The 16,109-nt window shown below is 35.1% G+C and overlaps 1 protein-coding gene across 2 annotated transcripts in view; it reads left to right on the top strand.

The window, feature by feature from the left end:
- The first annotated feature begins 6,990 nt into the window (after nucleotides 1-6,990).
- LOC117339538 overlaps nucleotides 6,991-16,109 on the top strand; it is a 32,958-nt gene continuing 23,839 nt past the window's right edge. For both annotated transcript variants that reach the window (XM_033901211.1, XM_033901210.1), the window contains exon 1: nucleotides 6,991-7,340. In XM_033901211.1, coding sequence (XP_033757102.1) covers nucleotides 7,308-7,340 — 33 coding nt within the window. In that variant the 5' untranslated portion in view covers nucleotides 6,991-7,307. The remainder of the gene's footprint in view (nucleotides 7,341-16,109) is intronic.

Genomic DNA, 16,109 nt, shown 5'->3' with positions numbered 1-16,109 from the left:
GATTGATGAAAGACTCTAAAGTACTCCCGAATGAAATGTGTCATGTGATTGCTACTTTCATTTTGATACCGAACAACGTGGGAATGTACCATACCATACACACACATATATTTATCTACCACCCGAACTGTACAGACGTGCGTGGTGTATGTCATTCTATCGATAGACGTGCTTAGTGTATAAATTTATGTCATGCTAATGACACGCGCGGTGTCGCTCATGCTATTACTGAACACGCGTACCATGATATGTCATTCTATAAACACACGTGTGGTGTACATTGTATGTCATTCTATTTGCACACGTACGTGGTGTATGTCATGCTATTAATACGTACATCTGTACAGTTTAATGTAAGCTAATTAACCTTTACATCTAGTGCACTAGGTTTAAACTAGTAGTGCACTACATTTAAACTACAGGTAAACTAGTAGTGCACTACACCCTAAGAGGTGATGAACAGCAAAACCCCCATACAGGTAATGGGCAGTACCCAAGGCTACCTGTGATTTTTACCTGTACTGTATACGCATGGAGTTCGACATAGGACTGAGAAGGACCACCTAGCTGCGTCCATGTCCTTCCCAGGGAGATGTCTGGCCCTGTGGACGTACCGGATGGATAGGACAAGACTCACCTGAGGATGACACAGGCACCGGAGGTACATGTACTCGACCACCGACCACCGGCCCCCTCATGTCGCCTGAACAAAGCTCACGCAGTGGAAAGAGACGTTAAACCTGTAACCAGAGACCTATATACTATATTTAATATTCTAAGATGAGGTATTCCAGATAACAAGACATGCTTCACTGATTTTCATACATTAACATAACAGTGTTCTATTGGAATATCATCAAATATATCCAATGTTCAGGAGGAGGTATTGATATATAGGTCTCTGCTGTAACCAACCAGTTATATTCAAAGAGTTATTAAAATGGGTTTGGAAGTTTAGTTTGATGTTATACTTCAACCTTTCTATTCTTGTTAATTATACACTGTAACGAAGTTAAGACAAATTTACTTTATAAATCCTTTAACTAAGTTAAGTTGTTCAAGCCATGTTTCATTTATCTTTTGATACTTTATATTTTAAATATTGATTGATCAGTTATATATTTCACATGTTTAATTCCAGTAATTTTGTTTTCATCACATGAAAGTATATAATAAAACATTTGAAAGCAATTATCGTTACTTGAACATTTTCAATTTGATACATTTAATTTATATTGGAGTTTAATTTCATATTGAATTAAGCAGCATATTCATAATTTCATTTTTGATGTGATATTATGCTTATTAAAACCTAATTCAACCCATAATATATTTTGCAGATTCTATGTGTATACATCCAATGCTTAAAGTCAGAAACCTGAACATATAAAGAAATCAATTAAACATTGATTTAACAGTAAAGAAAGAGATTCTTTGCATGTACTGGTAATCAATTGATCATAACAGTTCTACATTTCAAATTTTTAAGTTGATAAAAGGTATATGTTACTTGTAATTCACCTTCCATCTTCTCTACTGAAATAGTTGGATTTTCTGTGAATGAACCCGTGTACAGGTATCTAATACTTTGAAGATCTAACATATTGGATCTGATTCCAGGTACATGTATCAGTTACAGGTAACACAGAATGAGATAATGGCCTGAGGGAACAATTGATGTCAATTTTGTTATGAAATACATATACTGGCAAACGTGGGGAGGGGGAGAGCAACAGTTTTAAGCTTATATAAAACACATGCATGTACATGTTCATGTATCTGGAGCTGTACTTGCCATACAACACTTGAATTATATAACGCTTGTATTTGTAATTTCATAATTTTCTTCTATAATGTTACATGCTAACAAATATATTACATACACTTTTGGAACATGCGGACCTTAAGCCAAAGTTTTTTTTACAGTTTACGCTAACATGTTTTTTGCAATATTGTTTAAAAACAAAATTTTGGGATAAATTTTGATAAGCATTTAAGTGTTTCCCTATTGCATTAAGAAAATGATTCATTATTCTTTACCTTAAAATGTATAACGGTTGGGGATTTTACCTCTTCTTGTAATTAAAGAAAATCTGTATATAAACTATATGTATTGAATATCTTTATTGTGAAGAAAAATGCGTATAAAAATTAATTATATTTTGATGATTCGCAAAAAAAAAACCTATAAATTTTTGAAAATTATCCACATGTATTTATTATATATGGGCAGTGTTAGATGCAAATTACAGGTAGGTAAGGCAGAGGAGCCTGGCACAGCATGCTATAAATGGACCCCTGGGGGGTAATTGGGGACTTGACAAAACTATAACCAGGTGTTAAAATAGGCACACCTTAAGACTGATCCTCATCTGATACATACATGTATATATAGGTCCATAAGGTGGTGGTAAGGTAGGGTTTGGGCCCTGGGGCCCAGGTGGCCATGACAACAGGCATGTCCTGAGAGTACCAATTATACATACAGGTACAGGTACATAACTTGTTGTGTAGATATTATATGTCTCTTACAGAACATAAATAAGAATATACGGAACTTCTGATTTTTGATTCTTGATTATGTACTATGAAATGATTTCAAGGTTGAATTATCAGACATTATAGTGAAGTAAAAATACATTGAATTTATAAATATTTTTGTCTGATAAAATAATAAATATCAAAATATATGTACATATACAGTGTACTTGAGAAAAAAATTCTACAAACAGTCACCAGGGCCTAAGGTAGAATTAATCATTAATATGAAATGTATATTAATTACATCTAAAAAATAAATGAAAAGCATCAAAATTTTGAAATCAGGAAGATGAACCTTAATTTTACACTATAATGAAATTTAAAAAAAAATGATAAAAAACCCACTACAAATCCAATTGATAGAGTTTTAATTCCTCTTGTGCAATATAAGAACCGTAGCCAATTGTATTTTGAATTAATATTAGATAAAATTTTATCGACATTTAAATATACCTGGTAAAGTCAGGATGACAGATATAAGGCAGTCAATTTACAACTACAGGTATCTAACACAGGTGTCCAGTGGCACTGTCCATTACCTGTATAGGGGGATTTGTGGTCAAATCTGACTGGACGTAGTGCACTACTAGTTTACCTGTAGCCTTAAATGTAGTGCACTACGAAGGATGTAAAGGTTATATTAGCTTACACTAACTGTATGTCATTCTATAGACACGTGTGGTGTATGTCATGCTTTTGACACGTGTGTGGTGAATGTCATGCTTTTGACACACGTGTGTGGTGAATGTCATGATTCTGACACGTGTGTGGTGTATGTCATGCTTTTGACACACGTGTGCGGTGTATGTCATGATTTTGACACACGTGTGGTGTATGTCATGCTATTTACACACGTACGTGGTGTATGTCATTCTATTAACACGTACATGTACGTGGTGTGACACACGTACTGTATGTGGTGTATGTCATGCTATTTACACGTACATGTACGTGGTGTATGTCATGCTTTTGACACACGTGTGTGGTGAATGTCATGCTTTGACACACGTGTGTGGTGTATGCCATGATTTTGACACACGTGTGGTGTCTTATGCTTTTAACACACGTGCTTGGAGTTTCTCATGTGTTGATTCTCGTATGTAGATTATTTGATTGGTTAATATATGATTTTTTTTGACGAAAGAGACAAAAATAACATGCCAACAAACAACAACATAGTTTTGAAGGAAATTTAAACAACGGTACAACTACAAAAGGATGCAAACAAGCCAGATCTTTATAAATGAAACACAAATCATTATATATAGGTTTCAATTCTTCTACATTCCATTGTATCTATGTATACATTTTAATCGCCATTGACATTTTCCTTTAACGCTACTTCAATGTGATCTATCTTTGACATATTAGGATAAGGGGCACAATCTATATAAACGTGCGTCGTTTGTCTCTGTACCTGTCTCCGTACTTTATCATACATATTGTGAAAGGTAAACTATTTAAGCGAACGAAATGAATCTTAAACCAACATTGCAGATATGATAAGGACACATTTGGAATTAACGTGAAGTTACTTCCATCAACAGACTCGCCGTCCAGATGACGTGATTTTGTTAGCGGTATACTATTAGTGTACAAAGAATTCATTTGTGTTAAGCATCATTAGTTAAGGGACTCTCACCCCCTTAACAAATAGCAGACATATTTCCGTTAAATTGTTACGGTACTGCGAGGTACCATAAACTGCATTGTCACGAATATATCATGAAGTTTGGGACAATCTTAAGACTTAATGTAACAGATATGTATTATATCGTAAAACACCAATTTTCTAAAATAAAATTAAAAAAAATGTCTTTTATACAAAATTTATTTTCCCTTTAACAACTTAAAACTTTGTAATGCTTTTATCGGCAACACACAGAGTTTACACCGAACTGTTTCACGGAAGCGTGATACATGTATTTGAAATTGAATCTGTAACTGTAAAGTTACATTGTCATTGTCAGAAGAGAAAGCAGCTGGGTTACATGGACCATCACCCAGAAAGGGAAAGCTGGCGTCTGGAATTATCACAACCACGCGCCGGTTGTTCAAATATCCATTAAATTTGTTAAAACGTTTCATTAAAGGTAAACAAATATGGACCTTAAATTACAATTCGATTACATGAGGGATTCCCAGGCATTCCCGATCCCACAATTCATTCTTAATCAAGATGGCTGAACACAGAACACCAGCAGTTGTGTGGGCAGGAAAGGGAGGTAATTAAAATTAACCAACACAAAATCTAACAAGTACAAGAAAAATGCGTGGAAACATATTGAAGATATTAGGGCAGTGACAAAGTGCGAAAGGACATATGAATTGTCGAAAAACAAAGTGGCGTAACACAGCGTCAAAGGCAAAATGAGAGTTTTTGGACATTCAACGGGGAACCGAGAAGTTCGCTTCCAAAGAATACGACTCCAGTCATGATGGACGTTGTAGATTTTTAAAATATTTCAGTCGTTTTCGTCTGTCTAGAGGGAGTTGATGCATCGCCTCAAATTGTTTTCGTAGTTTGGTGCCACTGAGTAGCACATTATTAAATTGAATTCCACAGAAATTACGTTCCACGCTTTGATTTGTACATTGTGGTATTTCCTGTACTTAATAAATGCCATACGTGTAGAAACATGTGGTAACATTTCATTAAATATTGAATGTGATAAACAAACTATTTAAAGAGAGCAAACATTAATATTGTTAGCTACCACGCACCAAAGATTATACAATGTATGTGTAGATACACTTTGACATTTTAAGGTACACGTGCTCTTTTATTAACACTATTTAATTTTTTTTTTGTAATCTTGTTAAGATTTGTCCCTAGGCAAAGCCTCTTCTACTTCATCGACGATATCCGCTAATTAAATCTTTGTCACACCCACGTATTGTAAAGCCCGAAACCTGAGGACTACGGTATCGATAGCAAAAACACAGACCACAGTAAGTAACAGTAAATACGGTAAATACTTCGAAATTTACACACCGTAGATAGGATAAGCAAGGGTGTAACTATCAAGCAAGGGAAAGTTCAAGAATAAGAAAACAAAAATAATCATGCTTATTGTACAATTTAAAAGTAAGATTTAAATAAAGTTATGATCGATATTGACAGCTGGTGAAGTACTTACTGACACTAAGAATGTAATTACTTTCATTCGTCGGCATGTTTTGACTTCTGTCGCATTTTTCGAGAAAATGTACCCCAAAATGGTTCACAACCATTTATTAGCATGGACGAGACCCTCTCTTGGAGAAGAGAGTTCTCCTATCAAGACAACAAGAAGAGAATACTGATGTTTAAACGATTTTTACTCAACTTACGCTAATTCAATTTTCGGAGTTTATAGTGCCACTTTGCAACACCGAGTTTTGTATTTAGATGAAATAAATCAAAGTTTCTTACTTAGTTTTCATAAATAATACGCAAACGAGGTAGATCTGTAGCCTCATAATTGATGTTAGTTTTCCAGAAATCTCAGTTTTATGTGTAAGCAAGCCAATGATAGGACAATTTTTTAACAGTAATTAAGCGTGACAGGACAGCTATGTCTCCCTTCCTTTATCTACGGTGAGTGCAGTTCGCTTAGTTCTACCTGTGTATTTGCTGACAGTAATCAAGCTAATTGTGTACCGTTGCCATGGAGATGAACAAATGCAGATTTCCATGTGGTAATTTTTTGCTTTAGTTTTTGAATCTATTCTTTATTTACTGTTTCACTTGGTTTTGAATTGTTTAACGTTCGACCAATAGATATGGTTATGTAAATACGCTGGCAGGCGTAGACTAGAATGACCACGGATGCTTAAATGATTCCTCCACGGTTCACTGCAGATATCAGGCCATTCATTTGCTGACGTAACTGTCATATTGATTCGTGAGTATACAATATAAAATGTATATCAAAGCTTACTCACAAAATTATATTCACAGTCAAAAAATTCATTGCGTAAAAACCAAAAACTGAACAAACGCAAGGTTACGAAGTTTAAATTTATTGATAGATAATTAAATAATTGATACAAATATTGTATAAAAAAGTTTGGCTCCTAGACAGAAACACAAACGTATAGCTGTTAAGTTTAACTATACTTACAACGCCTAGGTATTTTATTATCTCAACATCGTCGTACTTGACACAGCTTGACAGATATGTATTTCTAGATATAAACCGTATAGACATGCATCTATGTTTCACGATCACTGATCTTAAACTAAGAACAGTTCGACAATCGTCTTGGCGTGACTTAATCATATTGTCAACACGTTTTGTGCGATACTTAACGTATCATATCGACTTGCTCTCTGTTATACTAAGAAATTGTCCGACCCTGTATACACCTATGTATGTCCCGATATATTAGAGGGATCAATGATGCGTGTAGGCTTTTAAGTATTAACTTGAAACACTCATACAGTAGTGCTTTAGTTACCCTCGGTTCATTTCCTACCCACCAACAGCTCAGACCGACAGCTGGCGAAGTGGCACTACGCATTACTCCATCGTTCTCAAGTACATGGTACTAAAGTCATCCGATAAGTGGACTAAGAAACTCTTAAAAAGTGAAAAAAGTAAACGGAGGACTATATACTACATGAGGGAAAATGATGTTAAATGAAAGTTGTGAGAAGAAATATTGACGATGTTGACCGACGTACTACAGAGCTGGAGGAGGCAGTGGTTTCATTGACCATGGTGGTCAGTGTTGCTTGTGTTGGTTGGCTGAATACACACGGACAATAGTTGACCAGATTTATGACCATGCCCAGCTTCACAATGTTATCTGAGGTAAATAAAACTGGCGGTAGTAATGGTTCACAAATCGTCTTTGATAACACACACAATTAGATCCATTTACACATGTTTGCTGAACCGCAATTTGCTAAAGATAAAGGGCCTTTGCCTCTTACCATTTCTGGTATCTCGAGGGAATGGGGAATGGTATTATAATTATGCTTTTAGTCCATTCTGTGTCATCATCAGGTAAGTACATTCATGTCTTTCTTCCATGTTTGAAATTATCACTGAATGTCAAATTACCATCAAATTTTCACTGTGTAATAACTCTAGGGATGTGTTGGGGGTACAATCTGACCTTTTCTACAGGTATGACATGTGCCTTTGGTTTGTAGCTTTATTTAGTGTGACTGTCAATGACACACTGATCAGAATACATATATAGGTAAGGATGCAGAGTACTGTCGGTTTATTGGTGAAATCGATCATTCTTTGCATATTTAATACAGAAATGGAAACTAGAAATGTTTGGAAAAATATTGTTTTATAAAAAAGAATCATTAATTGTTTTTGGTATTTGGCCAATGTGTTGAAGTGTGTGTAGATTAAGGCACTGTCTGTATCATTTCAACAGCATGGTTTACTTACAGGAGTTCGTGCTGTCGTTATTTTCATTAGTGTGTACTTGTTACTTTATGGTACCTGCGTGTGTCTTTTTACTAGTTTTTTATTCGTAGAGGACGGATGATTGTATCTAGAATATATCTGACAATCGAGGAGCTTTGTGAGGAATCATTGAAATCAAACCCAGAAGCACTGTCCCCGGTTTCATCAATTTGTTTTCAAAAAGTCTAAAATGCATAAGTGGATTTAAGGGAAAAATTTAGTTAATGAACTTCCCTTAGATTTTGTAATGCTGTCGAATGGAAATGTTTGGTTGAAAAAGTTATGGAATGTTGATAAAACAGCAAACATAACAGAAAAGCAATTCAGATACGGTATTGGGCATGCATATTAAACTTTAGTGAATGGACAGCGAGTCGCACAGATATCGGATTTTCAAATTTATATTATTTCATTATAAAAAATGTCACGCAATAGAAAAACACTTGGTATCTACAACAAAATGTAGCTACTTCAGATATACAATGTGATTAAGGGCAGTTGGATAAGCATGGGAATCTGTAAAATAACCTGACCTTTAACATATGTATATTTGCAGTATATATCATCGCTGATTTGGATGCTAAACAAACATTTTCCAGATAAGGCGGTCATCTTTTCGAAAAGAGGTGAAAAAGGGTCATAGTGTCCTTCATCTTGTTTAGGTTCAGTTCCTGTAGTTGGGTTTTCTTACACTCTTTTAAACCTTTGTCAGGGCTCTGAAGAATTCTGTTCTTTTGTATCTGAGAAAACGAAACGTATACAATTACAGTCACATTTTAAGTGAACAGTTGTTCTTGTGTATTGGGATTTTGAATGCAATGTACGCATTTTGGGTATATTCACACGGTATCCTATTTTCACGAGAAAAAACTATATGTATGCTTAAAACTCTTCTGTATACGGGCCAGTATGATTTATCACAACTATAGCGAAAACTCGTATTGATTTTATGATTACGTGTTTCAAAGACAATCTATTGGAGGTAATAATTTTTAAAACCCTACATACCTTTAAATTCCTAACAAAGGCTGCAAAAACATGAACGGAAGTCTACAAAAATACAATATACTTTGAAAACAATGTCGACGATTACTCTTACCTGGGAACGGGTATTTTAAACGTACTTTTGTGAACATTATACCTGTACTTGACATCGGTACCGAAAGTTAAAAACTCTCAAAACAGTACCGTAAATCCTGAAGACGTATGTGATAAAATAACATTCGCCATCAGTGACAACGAGAAATGGACCCGGCTCCGGTCTCAATCAAAATTCCTTAATTTGAATTTTTCTACAGGAAAGCATTACATATTTAGAAACTAAGTTTTCCCCTTAAATTCTGTCTTGCTTTCCTATTGGAAATCTTACAAATATACGCGATGCTCTTTTGATATCCAGTTTTGTAAATTATGAAATTAATCGAATAACGGGGCTACTGCACCTTCCCAACCAGATTCTGACATTTCGGTTGACCTATTTTGAGTCATCTCCGGCGTTCCTAGGTATCAACACTTTGGTCCCCACTGACGAGTCCTAGTAGGATAAAACAAGTGAATGATGCTGTTTAATTCCTTTTGTGGGTTTACTTATCTACCTTTGATATTTTCTATTGTTTGATGTTTATATATCCTGTGTGTTATTGGTACAATATTTACACATGAACATGCTTGTAATTACAACGGATATGATTTACATGTTAATTACACATGGACATGCTTGTAATTAAAACAGGTATAACTAACATGTTAATTACATATGGGCATGCTCGTGATGAAAATGGGTATAATTGACATATTAATTACACATGGGCATGCTTGTGATGAAAATGGGTATAATTAATGTGCTAATTATATATGGGCATGCTTGTGATGAAAACGGGTATAATTAACATGTTAATTACACATGGACATGCTTGTGATGAAAACGGGTATAATTGATGTGTTAATTACGCATGGACATACTTGTAATTAAAACTGGTATAATTGATGTGTTAATTACACATGGGCATGTTTGTAATAGTGCCTAGCTCAGAACCATTGGACTGGATATAATTAGCTGTGTGAACACTCAGTATATATATCATTTTTGTTGACAGGTCAAGAAGGACAAAACAACACATTACCTACATGTGATACACAATCTCATGCAAATATAAAGCATTGTTAGCTTGTTATGTCAAAGTTCCCTGATGTATTTAACATTGCCAATATCTTTAAATATAAACCAAAACATATATGTGTATGGAGAAAACGTTTCGGCAGTAAGGAATAAATAATTGAGATTTTTCGGACTTTTTTTTTCTTCGCAAATAGTTTGAGTCGATCACTTTTTTGCGTGTCGCTGAAAGCTGAGTACAGTTTCAATGTTTTAGACAACCCCTTGAGCTCTACATGTCTTCAGTAAAAGTCCTGTACTTTAAAAAGTTAACGTGCCGTAATATCGTTGTCGAAACTAATTAGGCGGAATTTGTAGATATCCCCGTATGTCTGGAAACTTTCCAAACACCTTGTTAACATACCTCTACTGCTAATTGTAACAGTAATATTCCGAAATACACTCAACATACCATATAAACCACGAGTGAGCACCCCTACGGATATCGTTGTGTAATCAAGCGATTCCTTGTGAATAGTCCTCCAGAGCTATGGATTTTTCTAGTGACTTATATAGGGACAAGAGAAACTTGTCGAGTTGATTTATTTTTTCCATGATTTTGTTTTATTTAGCAGATATCCTAAAATGTCTATTGAAGTAAGTTAGGAAGATATATCAACCATATCTAGAAGTAGGTGAAGACATTAATACAGTGGTAAGGTCATGGTATCAATCAGAATGTATTCTTTTTGCTATCGCGATATGAAGTGAGACGTGTTGGATGATTGTTCATATATCTGATTGTTCCGTAGTTACTACCCCTGTCCACATTTTGTGAACATGCCATTATCATGAACTTGATTTACACAGCGGGTGTCTCCGATGAAGCAAAAGATACTGTAATTTATTCCTTCACTTTCTCTCCTTGTATTATTGAGTATATATATGTTTCGTGCGAATTTACCCCTCTTTTAAAATTTATTTTGAGTTTTAGACACTTGGATATTCTCTTGGCTTTTATTCAAATGAGTAGGAAGGTTGGCCGTTGAATCTGCGTCATCTCACTGCTACTGGCACAACTAGATCCAAAATTCTAACAATCGTTTCTTCACTTATTGAAGGTGTGTTTATTGATTTTTCTTTGGACTAGATTATAACTTGGGGTATTATGGTAAGCTGTATATTCTACCTTTGATTGATTTAGATATAAAAAAGGTACGATGGATGAGGGTACATTTATTGTAAAACATGAGTGAATATTATTATAGCTGGATATCAAGTAATATAGGAACTCCGTATTTCAATACAGAAACGAAAATTCTTGGTAGTTTCGCTATCACCAACACCTATTAGATATTTCGATATCGACATAAACTGGAGCGATGTAAATAATATTTACCATTTCCATCGATGAATATAACCCACAAACCCGATAACATCAATGTTTTAAGAAAAGAATGGAAATATTTATTAATACAAAGACTGAATTAAAAGTTCTTTGATGTCGTCCTCTTCACTTGATGGTATAAAAGAATATATCAATTTCACCAAGAGTTATGTACAGGTAGAGTCATTAATTGATCTAAGGATAACAAAGAAATGATCAAGTTCCACAAGTAACATGTTCTAATGATGAGAGTTTCGAACAAATCATACAGTAAAGTGTTTCTACACGTCACCTTCCCCCTCTCACGATTGATATTAGCAGCTTCAACATTCCTACTCATCTATTGTTCCTCTGAAAGGGCAGGTCTACCCCCACTTTGTTTCTGTCAAAAGACAGCTACCACTTGAACTGTCGGTAAGTGGAGAAGCTTATTAAATTTTACCTCCAACTGACTAATCTCTAGTTATTGTGAATTCTTATCATGACTGTTGTATTTTAAACCATTGGATAGCGCTCCGCTATTTAGGCTTTAAAGAAGGAGCGTTTGTTTTCAAACCAAAAAAAAATCATGTTTTGATTGAATTTTGATTAGTAGTTTTAGACACGTGCTGTTTAGCTTTTGTATGTAACTGTACTTGTAATTGTTTGATGTTGTTAATTACGGAAGACAGCACTCGAAATTTACCATGTTGGCGTTAGAAGTAAGATGTTGAAAATAACTAATTCTAATTCGAAAAATTGGTGGAAGCGAAAATATAAGGAGGATAGAAAACATTTATCTTGATATCTTCGCCAAAGAGTAATTATTATCTGTTGAAAATAAGAGTATGATGGTGCATATATTGTTTTAAACTATTTACGCTTTTACCTTCCTCTAAAATATTGTGTTTCTTTGTATCTTCTACGTTTACGGAGATTGCAGAATTATTTTCACTAAAAGAATTTCGATCGTTCGCGTCCTCTGTAATTTGAAGATATTTTTCGGTTTTATGCATAAGTTTTTATGGACGTTGTTATTATTTATTTCTTTTGTTAGTGTTAATTGGATATATCTATATAAGTTGAGTGCCATTTTATGTATTTTTGTGATAAGCTGTGAATACACTGCCGGCGACGTAGCGTCTTTAAACATTCCTTAGCAGACGACACTTCAGAAAATATCAAGATCGTTAGGGGGGAGACAGATAAATATTCTTTAGAAAAGCGATACCACAGTAAACAGGAAGGTGTGTAGGATACACAACACATCCATTGTTTGTTCCCTTAAATACAATACATTGTTATTGTTATTATCTTTTGATCCGATTTCATATTAACGATCTGTTCATACACGTCACATTTGGCCAACAGACAATAATGTCTGTAACAGGAAAACGTCATACAAGACATCGAAATCTCGGTGTACGGGTATATGTTCACAAGAAAGGATAGATGAATTATTATTTATGTGTATATACAGTTAATCAACGACCTATTATTCAATATTCAAGGTCGAACGAGAACATGGGTAAACGGTGACTGTAAGACTGGTAAAAAATGGAAAATTGGAGAGAAACAACGCGAAGATACCATATTTTGCTATGTAATCACGCAATCAAATATTTACATCGAAAAAAAGTCTGACATGTCGTGAACTTAAAATCCAAGTCATGGGAAACGAGGATATGGATTTTGAGAATGAACTATCATATCGCTAATTAACAAAATTGGAGATAACATCTAGACGAACTATTGAATAATTACGTAATATCTATATATAGCGAAAAATTACTGAATTTTCAAGACACGCACTCTTCTAGGGTTCCAATTATCCATTATGTGATGGGTCAAACGTCGTGGAATGTTTATGATTATAATACTTTCAATTGCAATAATTAGATATCTAAGGTTTACCCCCACAGTTCGTTTATCTGGGTTAACGTGATGTTGAGTTATCTTAGTTTTAGATAATTTATGCAGCCAGTATTGCTAATGTATGAAGGACGCTGATATTCTTTGAAATCGTCATTTTGTTTCGTATTATATGTTATCGAAAATGTTTGAACTGTTAGGAAATGGAAAATTAATTAATTTACTTAATAAAAGATATTTGCATGTAACTGCACGTTTGGGACTACATAATCACGTGTCTCATTCTTCAGACGCAAGATACACTAGTTGAATTGGTTCTTTATGCACACATAATGACAGAAGCGTAGGGGAAAACCATCTAATCTATCGTAAACATCGCGGTTTATACAATGTAGATCACCATATCTACTGTATACTTATCTACTAATGTAGTGCATGTAGTAGGTTTCGTAAATATTGATATTTAGAAAACGAAGATTGGGACATAGTATCTGTCAATATGATCGTAAGAGGCGACTAGATTTGGGATCTTATCTCTTCTCTTCTTTCTTAACAGCTTCCTTCTTCCTAACGTCTCCATTGACACTGCCTCACTTTTGGCCTCTAGTTGAGCGTTCGCCCCTGTGAGGAAGGCTTTGGGTTCTGTCCCCTGGCCGAGACATACCAGCGTCTTTAAAAATTGTAGTTGATGCTCCTGCTTAGCGCTCAGCATACAAGGAGTGGGACGACTGGCTCGCCAGTTGTCAGTATAATGTGACCGGGTGGGGGTGTACTGCTGGGTGTCTTCGGCAGTATGCTTCAGTGAGGTCGCACTATAAATCGGCAAAAGTTCTGGCCTATCACAAGGAGACTTAACACGGATATACCACAGCCTCCCAAACACACATACGCACTCACCACACGCATGCATGTCGCACGCACAGGAGGCCGTCCTTAAATGGCCTTAGCTGTTGTTAATAGGACGTTAAACAAAATAAACCAAACCAATATGATAATCTTCTTGTAAATAGATACATTGTATATTTTCCTAACTGAAGTTTGAATTTACTAAGGTTATAAAACCAAGTATGGATGCGCTGTATTTTCCATCAGTCAGTGATCTACAAAGGAATTACGCCGACTGCCATTATAAAGATATCATAGGCGCTAGTATGACATGATGGAAATGATTTATAAGGAAATTGAGGCCGAAAGTCAAAAGTATTAAGAACAAACAATAGACCTGTACATGGGCGGATATGTGGACCTCCTGAATCTAAGTTTTTCTCTCCGTCTTTTTGTTTAGGGAATGCTGAATAACTAAATACAGATCCGTCATATTCCACCAACACTTTTTAAGAGGGGACTGATGCATGTTGTATCCCCTGCAGAAACCGGGGTTTTAGATTTGAGGTGTTTCTCTTTCCCTTTCCACTATTCTTATTTTTTTTATTCATCTGTGTTTCGGTAAGCGTTCGACTTGATATAGCTTTTCTGCATTGTTATATTATGGTATAGTAAACATAAGTATACATATACAGTTTATATCCTATACGGTTGACTGGAACAGAAGGCCTGACTAATATACGAAGCAGGTGTGTTAGTTCCGTGCTGGTTCATATCAAAACAAACCCATTTATCCTACTAAATTGCCCTATTCCCTTGTGCTCAACACACCACAATTCGTTTGTATAGCCGATTTAGGTGCTGATCAACGTTGTAGGCCCAAGGCACCTTCACTTGGCACTAAAAACCTGGACAATTATAGAAAAGTATTAACCAGACAAAAACCGATCAGCTTATTTTTGTAAACCCTATCCAACACTTCCGAGTAAGTAGTCTTTGTAATAGGTTTAATCCAATATAGCTGTCACTTTATAAGTCACGTGCCGTCTCATGTCCAGCTTGACCCTAAATCGTTAACTTTAAAATCCATTAGTTGAGTTCTGTTCACCAGCATTATTATTTGTTTAGCGGACGAAACATTACCAAAAATGTTCATTTTGACCTACAAACATCCATAATTGTCCACAAATTATCGTGCTTTATGATGTGTAACATGTGTATTGCTATCCATTCACTTGTTAGTTCAATATGTGTACGGTTTTGCTGATTTGACTCAAGACTATATACATATATACCAGTTCCATTAAAATGGGTTACATTTTAATTCATTTTGACAGTGAAACGGTTTAGAATATATACATATACGTCTTTTCTTTTGAAAGCCAATATTGAATATCATGACATCAATTTAATGATGTGGCGATTGTATCTTCCACATCCAGATTTTGGCATTTCTTTCTACACTTATTTTGAGTAGTTTTAGTACCCTCCAATGTATCAACACTTCAGGGCCTTCGCGTCACTGACGAGTTCCAGAAGGACGGAACATCTGTATGATGCCGCCGTCTAACTCAATTTGGCTATACTGTATCTAACACTCAATTTGATTTGAAGGATGCTTATTATGTATGACGTCTTTTGTATTAAACAACAAAGAATACAGCCATATCAACGAAATCATAATTCCAAGTAAATATCGATAAAACGAGGCAAACACGAAAATAATATAGATTTGCATGACGACCTGTGATAAAAATACAGGCAGAATACGACCAAACGTCCCTAACTAGTCAGCGTCTTCTACTCATCGACAACACACGCCATGCAATACTGGGTCTTCATCAACCTGTATCCCTCGAGACCTTGTGTTGTTAATATCTCAGTCTGTAGTCGAATCAACTGGGACATGTAATCACTGTAGTTAGAGGAATATAGATATCATTTCAGAAGGTAATAAGTATACATGGTATCGATAACACGAATAAAATAATATTTT

Source organism: Pecten maximus, chromosome 12 (assembly GCF_902652985.1).
Source record: "Pecten maximus chromosome 12, xPecMax1.1, whole genome shotgun sequence".
In the NCBI taxonomy this organism is placed as follows: domain Eukaryota; kingdom Metazoa; phylum Mollusca; class Bivalvia; order Pectinida; family Pectinidae; genus Pecten; species Pecten maximus.
The sequence above is the reverse complement of the archived record's forward strand: the minus strand, read 5'-3'. Positions and strand labels throughout refer to the sequence as shown.